This window comes from Sinohyriopsis cumingii, chromosome 10 (assembly GCF_028554795.1).
Source record: "Sinohyriopsis cumingii isolate HCF-2022 chromosome 10, ASM2855479v2, whole genome shotgun sequence".
Classification (NCBI taxonomy): Eukaryota; Metazoa; Mollusca; class Bivalvia; order Unionida; family Unionidae; genus Sinohyriopsis; species Sinohyriopsis cumingii.
Window position 1 is genome coordinate 52,539,661 of NC_142970.1, and position 21,134 is coordinate 52,560,794.

Here is a 21,134-nt window from a genome sequence, read left to right on the forward strand (position 1 = left end):
AAACGGGCTGAAAGTTTGAAATTGCTAAGAAAGCATTTGACTATTTTTACCAAGTGTACTTACCCGCAACCCTCGTGACGTCTGCACCTAATTGTCAGTAAAACAAAGTGCTGAGTATGATATGGTGAAGAAATGCATCTTGAAAGGTTATGACATGTCACCTGTGGCATATTTACAAAGGTGTATGAACTGCAAAACACACACACACTGTACAGAACCATGTCGAATTTGCATGAGGAATGGAATACATATTTTAACGTGTCCAGAAGGTTGGTCCAAACTACAATAACCTCAGACAACTCATTTTAATTGAGGAGCTCAATACTTGCGTCCAGATTTCAAAAACGATGCTCGGACGGCTAATAATTATTCATGGAATCACAGTGTTTGATTTGTAAATAGGTCTTCCTCGCGACAGTTTTCTTGGTAAAGAAAAAATAATAGTCTCATAGAAGCACTTCTAAGTCTGACATAACGTTTAGGAAACAAAGTTCTGATAAGACTGATGAGACATCTTGATCTCTTTCCACGTGCATTTATCGGCAAAAGAAAGTGCAGGTTGTTTATGGTTGCTGCAGATTAAAGAAAGGCAACATAATCAAAACAAAGCTATTCCAAGGACCCTTATTTCTAGCAGATCAAGGTGACAGTCATGAACTGAATGCAATCCATTTGTTGGGTCAAAGCAAAACAGATCTGATATTATTATGAACAATTATGAACCATTTCATGTTGAAAGGTTCTATAGTACGTATTGGTGATTCTGAGAGCTATCCCTATTAAAACTGTAAAAATCATGATCCTCTCACAGCCATTTATTATCAGTTACTTTCTTTTTATCTAAGAAGTCTTCTAATGAAAGTGCTCTGATTCAAGGTATAGAGTGGCATTGTTAATGATTCTCTCCATTTTGTACATTTGTCAGGAGACGTGCTACAGGACCGACGACAATCGAAACAGTGACGTCTTTACCCCTCGAAACAGATTTTAAACATAAGCAAATTAAATATACATCATGCATATAACTACATTGATGCCCCAATCCCTAAACGTAAAGCGATTGTATGACTTCCTTATAAATTTGTTAGTAGAGGAGAAGAGAGAGGATGTGTTGCTTATTCATCGTAATACCAGCAGAGAAATTCATTTTGAAGAGACAAAGGCAATGGTAAATATCTTAGACGTTATCATGTTTTCTTTTATTTGTATGTAATACACAATAAGGAGCGATTAGTGTATGTGATACGGAATGTGATTCTGTTGAAAATGATAAATCTTTCAAATTTTAGACAATTATAGATTCATCTCAATTCTGCAGTCTCTTTGTATACGATTACAGACTTTGTGTACAGTACTTTTACAGTTTATATGTTGTCGCACGATCGATATTTGTTTTTGGTTCGAGAGGATTGTCTTCCAGATAGGTTTTAGCAAGATGCTCGACTTTGCAATTCATTTTCATATAGGCCTTTGGTAGATACACTATAACAAGGATTATCTGATACCGGTAAAATCTATACATACAAACGTACTATTTATAAATTCTGCTATATAAACGCCATTTCCAAGGAGGAATGATTATACAAAACCAACTGAAACATGTTCCTGTCGGTTCATGCAAAAATAGCAACACCTGCAATATAAGAGCTAATAATTACTTCCTTTCGAACACTTTGTTGAAAACACTTTTATTAAACACTGTTTACATAATAATGAAATAATTAAACGGATCCGGCTGGTGTCCAGTCGTTAGGTGCATCACTGTTATGTTCTGGTCGCACTCCTGAACTATTATCTAAAATTCAGAGTTCAAAATCATGATGTCGTACGTATGAATATGTTTTATAATGATATGTTAGAAAATTGTACGTTTCTATGAAATAAAGAATAGTTCATCATTTGCCGTTCTGAATGGTAATCACCAGCGTCATGATCAATAATATGTGATATTTGCATTTCGTTAAATTTTTTCCAGATATGTCAATATAAGCTATTGGACATGCATGATACAGACGGGAAAACGGTATATATGCTCAGAATAGATCCTATTAATCATGGAGAATATGCAATGGAAACATACAAATCAGAGAATTTGATTGTTCCCAATTCCAAGATAATAAATATATAGTGGAATTGAACTCCAAAACGATTTCATCGTGGAAGATTACTAGTGGATAAAACTCTGCTCTCAAAAGCCAGCAAAATTAAACATGAAATTCCCAAGCGACGACAAAGATACCAATCTGAAAACAATGAAAATTATAAATAAGGACCAGACTTTTGAGCAAAAGGAGGATCGAATAAAGACTTAATACAATTGTTTCTTGTATAGCTCTTTAAGCCTGAATACTTCAATGCTAACACACAATGGATTTAGTATGTTCGATCAAATATACATTTCTGCAGACGTAGAAACATGGAAATATAAATTTGGAAGGAAAAATAGGCTCCTTCTCAAGCAAAATATTTGAACATCAGAAATTTCAATTAGAGCGGGTCCCGGAATGAAACTGTTGTAGTCATTATATGAAACGGAATGTGTTGAAACGATCTCGGGTGAATGGATATCGTTCCATAGCCAGCGTTGTATATATTACATTGCATAATGAATGTGTTATTTGGATTAAATTGCATGACGCTGTAACATTGACGCATTTAAAATTTACTTGGTCACCTTGAAACCATCTAGAAGACAACCAATGAATATTCCGGCATGTCCTCCTTGGCTGTGATATTTCCCATCAAAGAAAGTGGCGACTGGAGTGTATAAAGGAATACTCGCACATACTGACATCACCTTGGGTAATGAAATATAAAAATGGTAACGTTTATGTGATCTTGAACATGAGCAGGTTTATAAGCAACATTTTACCTTCGCAGTGGTCAGATGACTCTTAATTGTGGAATTCTGTGTTTACTTTTCATTCATGTCGAGAAGGTTTGGTATAGTAATGAACAGCTTGTTTAATACAAGTTTATTAATATAATTAAAGCTCATATTGGTGTTGTTAATTTGGTTAAAGCACATTGTGTTTATTTGTGTTGTTGTGTTGGTAGGAGGATCCAGAATCACAGAGGAATGGTCATAATTCAAACTATAACTACCAGCAAAACACGTCATCTTTTAACATACTACGATAATAAAACACAGTCTGCCCTTGGGACAATCGTTTTAAATTTAAAATGTTATGTGCCATGTCTTACGATTTGTAGCGCTTTCTTTCAAAGGCGAAGAATACTTAATTGTGCAAGTTGCTTCTATATTAGATGTACAAATAACTTACATTTTGTCCCCTTGTCCAAGTTTCGGGGGCGCCTGAAACATTGCACATATTCATAACCAAAGCTTCTGGTGCTTGGTGAATATTAGTTTCCAGATGACAGCTTCCCGCATTAGGGTTTGACTGCTGAACACCATGTGCCAATATAATGATAGTATTCACTTTCTTGCATGTATGGAGGGCTGATGCTTATGAAAATAAATTAATATGGTTTAAGTACTAACGTTAAAAACTTGTTTCAGATTTTTTTAATGTCTGACTAACATATATCTGTGTCATCGTCTTTCTCTATAACACAAATCATGAATGGTGCAGGGCCTGCATGAAGTCGCATTGGAAGAAATTGATAGTCGCATTGAAAGAGAAAGGAAAATTAAGTGTTCCTCTTAGTATATAAGATATTAAAAGTCTTTATACATATACTGAAATACTTGTTGACGGGAATTGTTTAATAGTCCTAACATTTGCGTATAGTTTCTCTTTGCTCTTTGTAGCCAGCAGGACTTTATCTTTTTGTGTTCGTTAAGGTCTCCATCTGTGGAACATACATTTCAATTCATAATCATAAATGTTTCAGATAAATAGTGTTAAAAAATCACTAGTACAATAAAGGAATCAAAGATTAAAGTTGTTGCTTGTAGCATTTTGACTCCAGCCGTGGAAAGGCAAATCTCTAGTGTGGCCTAATTTTTGCCTCCATGGAATCTTCTATTAGTGTTTTAACACTAAGATATTTCAGATTGCTATGTTATTTTCAATTGTACGCACCAGTTATAGTTGGTATTGCTGGATTGATAGTTGTTATAAATGTCGATGAGGTTGATTTCTTCATGTCTGTTGGTGCAGTTGTGTGTGCTAAGGCGATGGTTGTCATCAAAATTGTATGCGATGGTGTCGCGTTAACATGCATGTTTTCTGTAATTGAATATAAAGAAATTCAATAATACCTCTTCGTATAATTTAATACATATTATTAACAAACAATGTTATGTGATATAGTGCTATATGCATATCACAAGAAGTCAGTGCAATGACGTTGCTTGAATATGGTAAATTATCACAAAGACGACGTGTTGTTCAATACATTCGAAGGTGCCCTGTGTCTGTAGTTACACCATTTACGGAGCATAATGTCTGACCTCATGTTCAAGTTGAAATTAAATAATGGTTTCTAATGTTTGATCTCAGTGTGATTAGAATCTTAAATAATTCAACAATATCATATTGTTTGTATCTCTATATTGGTAAACAAATGGTACGAATTTGAGAAATTCTAAGTATGACTTTGTATATTGATGTTTATAATCAAAGTTTAACTTTGTGATCAGTTTGGTGACCATGGAGTACGTTATTTTACGTCTTGTCTTTTAACGGTAATTTAAGGTTATGATTTACTGTTCAACTACGCAGTTTTCATAGAATGTCCTCTACATAGAACAGATTTATTCTAGAATAGTGTAAACGGCATGGGTAGTGGTAAACAGTTTCTCAATAGCATGTAGTTTTGCATCCAAACATCGCATTTTGGATACCACATAGGTTCAAGGTTCTATCTATTAAAACATGAGCTCCACGATCGACAACTGCAACATCAATAACAAATAGCCTCGGTTCATAAACCTACACAACCACAGGGAACGAAGGAACCCCCAATCAAGAATGTGACACTTTAAGAGAGTTCTTAGGGAATGCATTAAAGACAAGCTCTACACGATACAAGCGCCAGAATGCCAGAGGTATGTATATCTAAATTCGAATAAATTAAACTTATATTCTTTTTAAACTAGGGCAAAAGTAAACAGTAAATGTAACAGCGATTACAATCCCAATACTATGGTTACAACGAGAATAGCACCAACTATATCAATGGTATAAAAACAAACGCTAAGTAAAGGTCATAATATTAATTAATAATCATTCCGATAATTGCAAGGATGACAGTGAAATGTGATTGTGCTAAATGATATTGATGATGGTGAATCTGGAACTAGAGATTGGTCAGAACAATAACATATGTTTCTTCAAAACAACTACGGAAACGCAGTGGGTAAGTAAAGCATGAGTCACATGATGTTCTTATAGTATATATTGCCTAATATGTGTACAAATGCTGTTGAATACACCATACCGTGCATACAGTTGCATCTTGATCCATTGGCATCATAAATTGCTGAAAAAGAATCATTATGTAATGTAAACGTAGGTTTATTAGTAGTTTCTCAGTGGAACAGCTACCAATGTCAACGTATTATCGACTATTATATATTACGCATCTCTACTACGTATACATTTTATGAAAACAAAGTCCTGCTATTTAATTTCAAAGTTGGATATCCCCTCCCTCGTCTTCAGAACATTCTGTAACTATAAAAAGTATACTAATTATATGAAAAGTAATGAATCGTTTTTAAGAGACTAAAAAGGAAACTCGTTCTATCTTACTGATACACGATTTAATGAAAATGTGAATCACTGACACTGTAATTTCTAATAATAGAAATAAAGGGGTGCTCAACTGATGTTGTTATCGTCATCGTCTCTTTTCATCTTAATACATTTTCAGACTGTTATAACATATTTTTCATAAATTATGTAACGCTCAGTTATAAATTGTATACATACTTCGTTTGTAAATTAAACTTGCTATCCATAACTTACTGCTGTAATGGTTGATGATCTCCCACTGACAGTCCAAGTGGTGATGTTTTGGCAAGGAGCCCAAGCTAAGCCACACTATCAAGAAACAATACTATATCTAACAACTCTAATCAATATTATGTAGTTTATTGCTAATATATCTCTAATAAACTTATAGTTTATTTCACACATTAAATACATTATTATATAGTTTGCTTGTCTCAGGTAATTTTTTGGTTTTGTCCTGTGCTCAGGACAAATGTATTATATTCAACCAAACAAGACTATAGTAGAACAGGTCCGAAGAAAGAAAGCGAACAATGAATGTAGTACTCCACGTCATGTCACGTCACAGCGTACTGGAACATATTTAATTCCGTAGTCAATTATAGCAACTTGTAGTCAAAAGAAAAATGAACAGTCAGAGCTAGACTATGTGTCATGTTTTATACTAGATACTTTCATTTTTAGATGCAGAAAATAAGTCCTCCGCTCATGCATTTAGATGGTAGAGCAAATTTTATTACATCAGTTGTACTGGCTCAAAGAAAAAACTAAAAACTTTATGAACCAAAGACAGAAAAAGGGGTTAATCCCACGATGTATGTATAGATAACTGATATAAGGAACATATATAGTGTTGATGAGAAAAAGTTAGATGGGAAAAAATTATATGTAGATGTCAGATCATACTTATAATTTAAGGTGCATACCCTTGGCGAAACGAACTGAAAGATATCGACGTCATTTCACGTTGTAACGCTTCTTCAAATTAAGGTGGGGATTTATTGATTCTTTTTAGCTTTTTTTCTTAATCAGCACAATAATGTATAAAAGGTGTACCATACAAAATGTTATTTTCCTAAAATATTTGACCATAAAATTGCCTACATTATTATTTTCGAAGAATGTCCGCAAATGCCTTGGACTCTATGCATCGACCCGGAAGTGATACATATATATATATATATATATATATATATATATATATATATATATATATATATATATATATATATATATTCCGAATAAAATTCACCAAACTGTTGCTTCAAATATGGATATTTTGTTTATATAAGTGAGTTCTGTTTTGCACTTCCGATTCTTGCTTTATTTTTAAGCACGAGTACGTGGAAATGTCAAGACAAGGTTTTCGAATGGTTCTTGGATGTCGGTGGATATTACTAGATGATAATGCCTACACTCATTTGTCTGAGAGGGAAATTCAATAAAAATTGGAAATATCCGATTCCACTTTTAAATGGCCTACACAAGTCATGTTGAAAATAACTGAAAACATATGAGAATGTGAATTTATGTTTAGAGTAAGTAATATTCATTGATATGATTATATATATATATATATATATATATATATATATATATATATATATATATATATATATATATATATATATATATATATATATATATATATATGTTACCTTCATCATGTAAAAGACAGGGCCCGGTTTTACTGTCATTGCCGAACAGCTTAGCATACAGAACTGTAGATGACACAGGAAAGACGTTTTTATTTTCTACATAAACAAATAATTTGGTTTGACGTTTTGCAATGATTCTTCTCCCTAAAAATGGTATATACATATAGTATGCAGGGCTGGACAGATTATGCAATGGTCTACGATGACTAGAATCAGAATGTTCATGAAGCTGCGCAAAGTTACGTCGCTTTCGTTCATATTTTATGTAAAGGTATAAGCAATATTGTAAGAGATAACGTACTCAGCAAATGCTTGAAAGATTTTGTGTTCATGCTATGAAGGAATTGTTTAATTATTGCCCCGTTGATCCAAGCGTGTAGATATAATGTAGTATACATTTCTCTGAAGCATAAGACAGCATCTAATGCTTATCCCGTTTCATAGAAGTGATCGAGGTAGCAACATATATTCTACGAATCAGAGCTCCAACAAGGTAAATAGTCGCGACTGAGCGAATGGCCTAAATACGACTCTGATAGAGTAAGTTAAAGCAAATATACCTTACACGTGTTTGCCAACCACAGTAACAGCCACTCGACATGTATCCTCTGCTTCGTGTTTGACTTTGTTATATTTTGACATATAGAGACAATGCTGCTTTGACTATACATCTAATATGAGAATGCTTACCGTATTATAGTTTGTTGCATCCTCGCTTATATCTGTGACCCAGGTGCGTGTTTGTTATGAGTGAGCGTGCAAGTGAGTGAGTGAGTGGTCTATTAGTGCACACAACACATGAAACCGTCGATAACGTCGAGCACGTGTAACCTAATAAACGCCAATGGCGCTCGGGACGAGAAATAACTTATTCATTTTGTATAAGCCTATGGCGGTGGCAACAATTCACGAGACTTGTAAAATTTGAATATTTAGGGTCTTCGTGTCTGATATTTCTTTTATCTCGTGTGTTTTCCAGACATATAATAATCCACACGACCTGTCATTGTTGTATTTGCTTCCTTTTTTGCAACTCCCACCTCACATATCAATAGATTGTTGTTTTTTCAATGACTTATATAAAAAGCACGATGATCAGTCATATTTATATGGCATAAATTATCAGACTTTGCAGAATGATTAATTATTTCAAGGTCAATATATCACAGAATAAATATATACATAAATAAACGCACGAAAGTATAATATTGAATACCTATGCAATAATTATTTACTAAAGTACATTACAGGCAAAAAGTGTCACCTGACATCAACATAACCGATATTTACTTGGACTATACATATTATCAATCACCTTCATCCCTGACATAGCTTCATTGATGCATAATGCTTTTCAAAACATAACTACTGAAATAATCTTTTTTATGAACCATTAATTTATTATTAGTTTAATATGTCAACCCAAACGTAAGATATACATTTTTTCACTCGATTCCTCTTTATATGTCTCTTCGCATGCTTATGTTTTTCACAGTCATGTTGAGGCCTCGAGTGGCCTAGTGGACATGAAATGCATTACTTCGGACTCTATCTGTCAGCATTTCAGCCTAATAACTACGTCAGGTTTATAGCCGGTTTTAAAAACTGAACGTAACAATGCCACTAGAAGGCTGAAGACATTAAGCATACTAAACCTATATTGTAAACATTTGTACAAATTAAACATTACAACGTCATGTTCTTACAACATCTCGTTTATTGGAAAAAATACTACAGACTTTATAAAAAGGCAATACGCCAGGGAATTTCTTGAGAATCATTTCAAGCGGCAACCTGACAAGTTGGATAACAGACGATACAGTAGGTATGTGCAACTTCTTGCAAATTTAGAAACTTGGATGATGCAGTATGTTTCTAAGGTAACTATTTATGTCTTTTAAATAATTAATTTTTTTTGCATGATTCTCAATGATAAATATTAAAGTTACAAGTCAAAGAAGGTCATGTAGTGGCTGTTCTTGTTGACATTTAAAAATCACGTTTTGATATACATTTAGAATAGAAATGTAGGAGATTTTTGTACACTTTATAAATATCATTTTCCTTACGTTAAAGGAGGTGTGTCCTTTCTAGATAAAAATGGATTTTAGATACAAAACAACACTTGATTCAGTGTTTACAGAAATGACGTATCGTTGCGCTGGATTACACAATGGGCTACACAAGGGTATATGTTGAAAGAGTGCCTCACTCGCTCTTTAGTTTATGGCTATTGTACACTTCTCCCTCTCTCAATATCTTTGGACAACAAAAATCGATTTAATGGCTTTTAACTCAGTTGTGACATCTTGTTTTGCATTTGCATGGTTCTCAAAGATAAATATTAATGTTACAAGTCCACGAAGGCCATGTAGTGGCTCTTCATGTTGACATTTAGAAATCGCGTTTTCAAATACATTTAGAATAGAAATGTGGGATACTTTTGTACACTTTTTGAAAATCAGTTTCCTTCAATTAAAGGACGATCGTCCTTTCTTGATGCCAATTGGATTCTTGATAAAGATAAACAACACGTGATCCGGTGTTTACAGAAATGACGTATCGTTGCGCAGAATTACACAACATACAGAATACGGCTACACGATGGAATAAGTTGAAAGAGTGCCTTAATCGCTCTATAGGTTATAGCTATTGTACTCCCCCCTCTCTCTATCAATATATTTGGACAACAAACATCGGTTTACTTGATCTTCACTCAAATGTGAAATCTTTTTTAGCATTCTTATATTACGATTCTAACGATGTCCCTATTAGTGGATACAGAAAGATAACTGGGTCATCAGGAATACAAGCGTCACGTAGTCGACGCGTGCTTGGTGCTGACATAGAGATTGTCATAAACTTATTAATGTATCAGATAATATGAGTTTTGTGGTATCTGGCTTACTCTAAATTCTGTAAACTAAGAACCTGGATCTATCAAGGTGATTTTGTTTTCTTTAAAATGACAAGAGTACGTTTGACACTTTAATGACACGATACAACTTTATTGACCAAGTATTCAAAATATATTGAGGTGTCATCCCCTGCTAAGAGACACCATGAACAGTAATCTTTTTAGATGGTCAAGAACTTGCAGCTTTGATACATTTGTTTCAGCCTGATCTGCATACTAATTACTAATATTTTTGTGATTAGTATAAAACTGAAGTTTACAAAATATTCGTCATTATTGAGAAGAAGAAAACAATCGAGCTCCCTTTCAAATAATCTGAAAAGAAAATAAATGCTTTATCGTAAACATTTGTACTTTTAGCACTTAGTTTTCGCTTACACGACCGTTGTCTCAAAACAGCCTCCCTCTACAACAAATTGTGCCTAATATGAAGCTTCATAGCTAATAAGATTGGAAATGGAAATGATACAAATGAATGCTGGTTTTCATAAGTCTTTAAATAATTCACGGTAAACAAGAGGCAGAAGAATTTTGTAAAATATGCACATCATCAAATGATCAACTGATACATTGTCGACGTATGAATTCTTGTTTAGATTCTGGACAGAAAATATATATGAAATCAGTGATGTGATTTTGATTTTTAACGTAGCTTTAACAATTTGTCAGTCATATCGCTACGATGTCTGCAATGTGGCAGTTTATAGTGATGTCTAGCACTGGGGCATCATTCCGCAGACATGTAGCATGATGTCCCACCCAGTCACATTATCCTGACACCGGGCCGACCAGTCCTAACACTAACCTCTTAATGCTGAGCGCCAAGCGAGGCAGCTGTTAGTACCATTTTTGTAAGTCTTTGGCATGACTCGGCCGGGGATCGAACCCACGACCTCCTGCATCTGAGGCGGACGCTCTAACCACTAGGCCACCGGAGCGGTACTATATGAAATCAACGAAACAATGTGAATGCAAGTGTTTATAGGCTGTGATATTTGCTCAGAAAGTACTTATCCTTGAATGCGTTAGGGCTAATATCGAGATGAAGCTTCGCATCAAACTTCGTTCAAATCTAATAGTAAATGCCGATGTTAAAGCCTATAAAAAGATGACGGAAGAAGTGAGAATCCTGTGTCCCTTGCTTACAGCAGTGCTGTCCAACATTTTTGACACCATGGGCCAATGTTTTTCTTGAAGACGAGGGCCGCAGCAGAAAACTGAAAAGTAACGACTATTTAGCTACTCGAGCTCTGACAGACCATTTAAAATCAGCCCGCGGGCCGCGGGTTGGACGCACTGCCTTACTGTCAAGATCGGTAAGTAGAAAAATATATTACATTTTGTTTGCATGTCGCCTATATAAATGAAATTCGAATAAATACTATTATCGTATTAACTGTCTTGAAGGGTTATTTCACGAGTATAAAAATGATAGAAGGATGTAGGTAGTTTGAGAGAGAGAGAGAGAGAGAGAGAGAGAGAGAGAGAAAAGTACCATCAAAACCATCATCTAGATTTTTACACGTCGACGGACCTGAAATAAAAATGGATTTTGTTTATTTGAAGCAATGCTTGTTAATGTGAATGTTACGTTAAACAGATACTTATGAACGCAATGTAAAGTTCTGTCGATACAAAGATGTTAATTACAGTAAACATTTTACACCCAGTTATATGAACATATCAGAAAAGTAAGAAATAATTGTGATCAGATAATATGTATGTATGTATGTATGTATGTATGTATGTATGTATGTATGTATGTATGTATGCATGCATGCATGGATAAATGCATGGCGAGGAAAATAAAGTTTGTCTCTCCAATTTTTATATAATGCTGGTTCTTTTTGGAAACAATTATCAAATTTCGTGTTTATAATACAACCATGCAAAATGTGCAAGTAATTCATATTAAGGATTTAGGACAGCAAAACCCCATCATGTTAGCCACATAAAGGTTCATTTAATTTTATTCAGGTAAATTCATTTAGAATGAAGATATTTCGTCCCTGTTTTAGAGTGGTTTTCGATGAGATGGGCTTCGACTGACGTAACCCGAAATAGGATTGATGAGAAGGAGAAACAATCGCCTAAAACGATTTATGAAACAATAAACTGGAAAAATAATATTTTCATATATAATTTTACAAAGGTAAAAAAGCATAATACTAGCGGAATATCTGTTTTACAAAAGCTGTAAAATTTCTTTTTGGCAGCCTCACTTCAAAGACGGTATTTGTTAATCCTTACAATAGCTATGGTATGTAGTCTGTGGAAAATGTTACAGGTATCAAGACCGACGATACATGAATAGAAAGGGTCATCGTAATAGTTGTAAATATAATAAATCAGACTAAGTTCATTCAGTTTGTTATTTAAAGTGATCATCAACTGTTACACTCTCGCTATAAACCACATTCCCAATAAATTCGTCCGGTTAAGGATCCCAGTATTTGGCTGAGTTAAGTTATATCACACATACTTCATTTATTTTGCTTAATCTCAGTTGTGTGTTTTTGTTGTTGTTGTCGTTATCTGGTTTTACACTATCGCGTGTCATTTTCGTTGTGGTTTTGTGTACAATATTTGAAATATTACATTACAACAGTGCTTATCGGATGGCTCGTAATATCGAGTAACGCCTATAAGAATATATATATATATATATATATATATATATATATATATATATATATATATATATATATATATATATATATATATATATATATTCCATTAAAAAGGTGTAAGATGTATTATTGCACGATTTATACGCAAATTAGAAAATAATTAATAGAACATACCGTTACCATATCCAGTAGGATGGTAGACAACATGTCCGCTACAGCGACATGTCCCTGATGTGTTGTGAGGCGATGAGTAATATCCTACAAAAAAATTAAACATGCATATAGGCAAAAAGCAACAACAACGAAGGTAAAAATATAAATGGTAACATTTTTGGCTAGTATTTTTACGTAGGAACTCAAAGTAGTGCTCTAATATCATTTACTTGAGCTTTTAGTATGCATATATTGATGTCTGAGGAATATTAGGAGTGTTTTTTATCGACTACCGTGGAGATATACGTCTTTTACGAGCACATCTGAAATTAAAATGTAATGTAATTTCACCAGGAGGTGCGCGACAAGTATGCAGATCAAAAATGCTGACCAACTAGTAACTGATGGACTGTATCGAAATCCCCGAACCACGTGTAAACAAGGTGATAATGAATATATAAATACACACGCACAATTTGTACATGAGCAGAAACGATAATTGAAAACCAGTAGTTGTATGCGCCACATGGGAGCCATACGGGAATTAGCATTATCCAATATGTTTACATTATACATCGCTTGAAAGCAAAATGAGAAGTCCTATGTTAATTTCGGGATTGTTTTAGCCCTTTCCATGTTGAAATATGTATACAACAGTATTGGGAAAAAATATTTTTGATTACAATCCAAAGAAACAACTATACTATCCAACGAAACTTGTAGGAATCTTTATAGATATAGTCTATACTCAGTTATTAATACACTGTCACATAACGGGAGGGGGGTCTAAACATAAAAGAACGGTTATGAAACGAGCCCACGCTCTCACTCAAACATACAAACATACTATAATACAACGGTTGGAATGTTCGTACACCCTATATACCATCAAACAATCATACTATACTATGAAACAAGGGTATGAATGTTTATTGACGCACTATGTGTCTATACCTATGAACGTATTATCTAGTGTGAACGTTAGAAGTGTTGATAAACAAACACAACATAAAAACACATGTACCATCATCGATAATAATGGTCGGATGTATAAAAAAAGTGGGAATGAAGTATACACACATCCGCACATGCAAGCAAAATTTTGACTTCAGGTCGTCTCTTGGGGAAATATATTTTAAAATATTGGGATTACTATCCAAAACTTAACATTATACCATCAATACACAGTGTAATGTGACCAACATCTAACACCCCATTTTATACCATCAACTAGACATGTGTAGGGAATAGTTCAATACAACTTCTGTCCCGTGGGCAGTGACCAACATCCAGTTATATAGCATCTCACATATGATATCAAACATGAAGTGTATAGTGTGTAGTGCCCTACATCCAGCCATCATATATCCAGCATCTCACATTATATATAATCAACACGCTGTGTGTAGTGACTTGTACCCCACCTATAATATGCAACACACCAAGCAATATTGGTGTAAAGGTCTCGTAGACTACCTTAGGTTGGGTGTTGTGCTCCCAGTATTGTCTTTAATTATTACAGAAGACCCACCCTGGCTCGTGTTTGTTAGAAATTGAAGTAGTGATAGCGATGAAAAGCTCCGAGCCCCCAGTCAGCGATGCCGACAGTTAAATTACTGAATACAAAAAAGTTGGAGTTCAAATAAACAACAAATTTAATGCCACTCAATAACAAATAGTCCTTCCTAAAATGAAACTCTTATATTCAAAACCCTATCACCCGTCTTTCACTCGACTAAGTGACGGCCTATTTCATCGTCTGACTTAGATGTGTGATAGATTTTCCTCCTGTCCTGTATTTCTTGACTGGTACCCAGTACCCCTTCAGTCCAACAACCACGTCCTTCACCCTTCAACTTCCTCCACTTCCGTTCTCTCCTTCTCTTGTCTCCTAGAGACTCGGGACCAACTGTACCAGGGTATTTCCCTTCTCTGTCTCCTACAGCTCCTCCGGTCCCTAGAAGCTTCCTGTCCGAACACACGCAAGGACATTAGTATATCCATCTAGCTATGTAGTCTCACACTAAACAACAATCTATCATCAGATAAGCTATTACCTTCTTCGGTCACGCATTCGTGCACATCGAAATACCCACACTTTCTGGTATGTTATACACGGTATCAACTGCTTATCATGCATATATCAATATATTTCATCACATCGGTATATATAGATTCTCAGTCTTATTATACAGAACAATATCAAATAATCAGACGCATTTCTGTACATTACACTTCTACAAAGTGTACACAGATATCCACATATCCATGCGCTGATGTATCCTTACACACTATACTAATAGAAAGTATACATAAATAATCAAATACCCTTATTAACTAATGTTGCACACTGCAGCCATTATACAAAGTTATAATTCAATTCAACATTTGCAAATCTAGAATATCACATGAATAAAATGTACCAGGTTACTACGAATTAACCCATTTGCGAATTACAATATTAATTCTTTACATAAACATTGTTCATATCTTAAAATATGCATGTAGATCAAACACTACAAATGAATCAAACCTTACAAATGGTAATTCTACGTAATAACGATTCTACTAATGAAGTATACATACTGCACATAATTAAAGTACAATTATCTTGCCGTAACAGATTTGGACAATCGAGCGAATGAGTCACTGACCTATCCGAAGCTCATTTGTAATTCCCAGAACAACAATGTTTCCCGCCAATTTCGAATGACTTCGGAGTAGCTTATAACTTCCTTATGTAATTTCCTCAAGATGGTTTAGCGATTACTGAAGTTTAGTTTCAAGACACTAGATTTAAACTTGCGATTCTAATGGTGGCTACGCCTTGCTCAATTCCGAGTAGATGTCGATTCACCCATGGTCTACATGCTTAGAAGACATTGCCCCCTCCCCCGCAGTCTGTCAAGCATGGATTTACGACCCCCACTTGATGTTACTTTGAGCCCAACACCGGCAATTCATGTCACTTACCTACGAATCGCACGCAGCCAAATAAGGCGCCAGTAATAAGTTCCTATGGCCATGTTATATACAACTGGCTTCCCACCCGTCCTTTTGATGTCGGCTTACACTATCGTAACATAAGCCGGCCGGCCAGCTGTGTACAAATCGCTTTGACACTCACTGCTCGCAAGGCTGACACTCGCAACATTTATGAAGCGTATAATTAGTCTCAGGGTCTAGCATATACATGTTGAAATCGGCTATTGTTTCTTACTTCTAACGTGACAATTGGCCGCCACAACGCTTTCTATAGCAAAAGAACGGACGTGGACGAAAATATCCCTTCGATTTGAACGCGAACGTGAATGTAAACAGTTGAAAACCAAAATCAACAGCGAGAAAGACCATTTAGACACAGTTTGTTTTCGACAAACCACATCACCATTTTTAAAAAAATAAACCTGTATAATCACATTAATAATAAGAAGCTTCTATAACTCAAACAAGAATATAAATCGACGCATTTTAGACAGGGATGTGTTTTCAAAGATTGATAACATTCTGGAATCAAATTTGATTTCCAAATATACTGACATGTTGCCATCGTGCACACTTCATTTCAGAGAAAACGAGAAGAGATATAAAAAATGTTCTCAGAGCCATCTTTCTTCTCATATGGTAAATAATGTCGACTTCCAGAGGTGGTCATCAATAAGATTTAAACTATGTTACACAGTAATCGTTAAGAAACTAGACTGCTACCTAGTGAACGATGAATGTTGTCTGCGTTGATGACATCTTTAGCTTTTCGATGTATAAGGTTCATCTTTGGCAAACACCACATGATTCCATGAAGCTGTTACCAAACTATGATTAAAAGGGAATGATGCTAACAGGTATCCATTATTTTTTGTTTTCCTCTCTATTAAATAATAATTTCCTAGGTATTCAGTTTTCTCTTTTGCACAAGTAATATAAAGTTACGAGGTGACAACTGATTTTTCCTTGAAACGTTCTGCCAAGTAAATAGATGAACAATGGATAGTCTGTATACTCTGCTGTACCTCAATTCGCTTAGTGTCCAGGTAACGTGCTTTAGAAATGGTTAAGCAAGTTTTTATAGTACTTATTCAAAATATTCTCTTCTGAATTTCGGACCCATGCCTCTATCAGATATGCTTTCAAGTTTGGATCTTTACTTAACGTTAGACAATTTTCGTGTTGTTTCTGACTAGATAATCAATTGGACAAAGAAAACAATATTCTCTTGGTAGATTGGTGATTATTTTAACTTAGTTTTGTGTAAAACAGGAGTTCAAATGTTGTTCTAATTTGGGCCACCTGCAATATTGTTTTCATGTTCTTGATAAAAAGTCTTAATTTCATCATGTTCTTTGTGTTCTGTTATTTTATTTTTAATAGGCTGGGTCACTTCTCATTATCACTTGTTATCTAGAGTGTTGTCAAATCCTCCACACACGATGACGCTCACTGTATGTGTCGGACTATTGCAGATGAGTTCCTTGCGATGATGGCTCATTTTATAGCGTGGAAATGTCCCTCATCACTGTTTTCGTTTGGAATGAAATCAAAAACTCACAATGCATATCTTCCTGCATAACTGCGGTACGAAACATCTTTGTTTATGTTGGCACCTAACTTTCATGTGGCTTCAAACACTGTCAAGTAATATTTCCACTATGTGTTTATATACAGTTAGGTTGAAAGGGTCCGGCACATTACTTTTAGCCGTTTTGAATAATTTCTATCGTGCACACGTTAAATTGTTGGAACTCAAAAGGATTTACAAAGCTACGTTCAACACGACGCCTGTAAACAAATGTTAGGAAGTTGATTTTGTAAAACAGTCAATGGTGAGGTCTTCACTTGCAATCGTTCTGTTCAGAGTTAGATTGATGTTGCTTTTCCACTTTAGATGAGACTTTATCAAGGCTTTGTTAAAGTCTGGCTTCTGTGATAATGGTTTGAACTCTTTAGCATTTGCCATAAATGGGCACACGTTACTACCTGGATTCAGTCTTTCGACAGTCATTAAATCCAATATATGTGAGTGTTGTGAGCTTCTGTCACCGCTAGATCTTTAGGGATATCCAGTGTGTCAGGTTTCAATACCACAGAAGCCTCCAGATGTGTATTGTTTCGTTTTTGTGTCCCATCATCACGAGATTATCCAGATAATGGTAAATATCAATGCAGCTTGTTAAGGCTGTTATTAAAGTGTAAATCCACTTCTCTGAACAAAGAATACATAAAATTGTTTGCTGGATCCACTCTAACATCTTCCCCTAGATTGGTATTTTCCAGTTGGATAAATTTGAACTTGATACACAAGTAACTGCTAAACAGATCAGTGTACTCTACTGTTTTTCCTTTGCTTTTAAGTTTGATAAAAGCTGAGGTTGTCAAAGACGATAAATGATAAAAATCTACCCATTGGGATTCGTAGTTGGTGACATTGCAGACAGATCGAGTTCTGACTTGGAACATTATCAAAAATCTCGAAAAATCATTTTTACTTTCTTAGGTAGTAATCGAACACATTCAATTGTCTTACGGATGTTCTTCAGTGTTATCCTTTTTCTCATCATGTATATAAGGACTGACAGGGTTTCGACATCTCTTTCAGCCTTGTCCTTGCTTTAGCTTAGCGGAAGAATTAATGACTTCGCCAGAATTGTGAAGCGAATTTATGTTAATGCCTTCGAGACCCAATGGTTCATTTCCAGTTCGATGCAACATTTCTTTCCTGATTTTTAACACTTTGTTGGTAGACGAGTACTTGCTAGAAACATTCGTTTCCTTACGTCAGACTTGCGTCTCATAAAACATGAAATCCTCCAGAACATTTCAAGATTGGAAAATTACCTTACGATAGCTGACTTTAACATATGTTCCCGTTGACTTTAACATATGTCTTAAACCATGTCCATGTTGTCTAGGAACCCGATGGTATACAGGATACATGGTCTTTTAAATTCATTGGATAACCGTTTTCGAAAATGTAGATTCGCATTGATATTTGCTGTCGACTATACAATTCTTCGTCCAAGATATCTTTTGATACTAATATTGACACTTTCAAAATAAAATGTATTGACATTAAGATACTGTGTATACAACAATTATCGACGAACATGATACACGTTTCCACATGTTCATTAAAAAGGTATGGCAAGATTCACATTGAAAGGAATTACTCTTATTAAAGAATAACTGTGTTCAATACGAAGATATCAGAATACACGTACGTCAAATTCAGGCCTTCATTCACTTGGATAGTGAAACGAGAGTACTTAAATAATCGATGGTTGTTGTGAATGTATTTTAATGTGGTGGAATGTTCGTGTTTGCACCCAGAATAGAAGATACACTGGGAGAATACCTGATAGACAGCCATTTACCTTCGGAATAATACATTTTAAGATGGTGAGCTATTTTGCTCTATTTGATCAGTACACTCAAGTTCTTTGCCAAACTAATCGTTAAAATTAGCTGAAATCGCTTTGACGAGATGTTGAGCATTAAACTAAAATCATGCAGGAATTCTCATAAAATAGACATTAATCTGGGGATTTATTGTTGAGGGTGTTTTGGATTTGTTATAAACAGGATCATTTTTCTAAAAATGTTCATAAGCTTGTTCGCTGAAAATTTTGACGTGGAAAGTTGTTCGATCTCCAACCATATTTTTCACTTGAGTTGGATAAATAATTTATATCAGAGTTACTTCCCCATGAGCTTCGGGATCCAAACATATGGCTTGAGGTAATTTGGCGGTGAAACAATCTATTTGGTTGTACAGTCGTCACGTAAAAGTTCCATAACAATTTCTCCGTTCATATATTCCAGTTTATTTGTTACTTTTACAAACTCCATAATGCCTCACACTTTCAGGACAATCCCGTTTGCTTGAACCTATCACAGAAGATGGGTAATTATACTCCTATCCATATATCTATTATATATATATATATATATATATATATATATATATATATATATATATATATATATATATATATATATAGGTAGGTGGATAGATGTTTTTTAAAGAATACTTGACGTTGAATCATCAGTTTGATGGAATGGTGTGTGCAAGCATTTTTACAGATAGACAAAAAAAATTATAAGTACAAATAATCCATGTACGTTGCATAACTTTTTCTTCGCTCCCTCCTGTGTAATGACTATAGAGGACAATTCAACTTTAGGTTTACCATTTTCAATCTCATACACGAAATAGTTCTATCATTCTGTTAGATCTTTCTTTGGCACAACAAAAATTCTTTCGAAAATTAAAATCACCACTCTAAAACATTGAACATCGAAATTGAAAATAACAAGATTAATTCACAAAAACTGGAAAGATCATACAAATATAAAATTGTAAACCGAAAATTGCGATTGAAAATGAAAACTTTAGAAATTTGTTTTGAGAAAATGAAATATGAAAATAAATTTGATGAACATTGAAAATGTTAAACTGAAAATGAAACTGGAACTTTTGAACCAGTTTAAAACTGAAACTGAAAATCGGACAACTGAAAAGAAAATAAAAATTTGAAATAAAACGTTAGACAACATGTAATTAAAAAGGTAAATCAGATAATTGAAAATCGAAATTAATAAATATGAAAGAAGAAAAAATGTTTGAACATCATTTAAAAAGAGAGCGGAGGCAAAGTTGAAAATGAAGAAATAAAATCGAAAATTGAATATAAAATATTCCAAATGTTGATCATATATTAAAAAGAAAAATTGCATGATATAAAAGTTTAAAAATGATGACACTGAAAATAAAAAATTGAAAGGAATTAAAACAAAATTTACAGATAAATAACTGAAAATCTTATACGAAACATTGGAGCTGAAAATTACAAATTGAAATTAAAAAGAAGAAATTTAAACAAAATGAATTTAAAAATGAAAGTTAAAATGAAAAGGCGCCACATTTCTTAACCACCCAAACCTTGTTGTGGGATAGTATAAAGGCATTTCTTGGATATTGCGTTATGAAGCACTCTTTGTTTTAACAAGTTCAGGGCTAGAGTGGGATTTAAAATTTGTGCTGAAACAAAATGTTTGAGATCCTTATTAATGTCAT

The 21,134-nt window shown here is 34.4% G+C and overlaps 1 protein-coding gene across 2 annotated transcripts in view; it reads right to left on the reverse strand.

Moving 5' to 3' along the window:
* Window positions 1–1,671: 1,671 nt before the first annotated feature.
* LOC149790159 (uncharacterized) overlaps window positions 1,672–21,134 on the reverse strand; it is a 43,562-nt gene continuing 24,099 nt past the window's right edge. For both annotated transcript variants that reach the window (XM_089973407.1, XM_089973406.1), the window contains 9 exons: window positions 13,085–13,168; window positions 11,776–11,814; window positions 7,364–7,426; window positions 5,940–6,014; window positions 5,410–5,451; window positions 4,050–4,196; window positions 3,285–3,469; window positions 2,675–2,797; window positions 1,672–1,795 (listed from right to left, as the gene is read on the reverse strand). In XM_089973407.1, coding sequence (XP_089829533.1) covers window positions 1,703–1,795; window positions 2,675–2,797; window positions 3,285–3,469; window positions 4,050–4,196; window positions 5,410–5,451; window positions 5,940–6,014; window positions 7,364–7,426; window positions 11,776–11,814; window positions 13,085–13,168 — 851 coding nt within the window. In that variant the 3' untranslated portion in view covers window positions 1,672–1,702. The remainder of the gene's footprint in view (window positions 1,796–2,674; window positions 2,798–3,284; window positions 3,470–4,049; window positions 4,197–5,409; window positions 5,452–5,939; window positions 6,015–7,363; window positions 7,427–11,775; window positions 11,815–13,084; window positions 13,169–21,134) is intronic.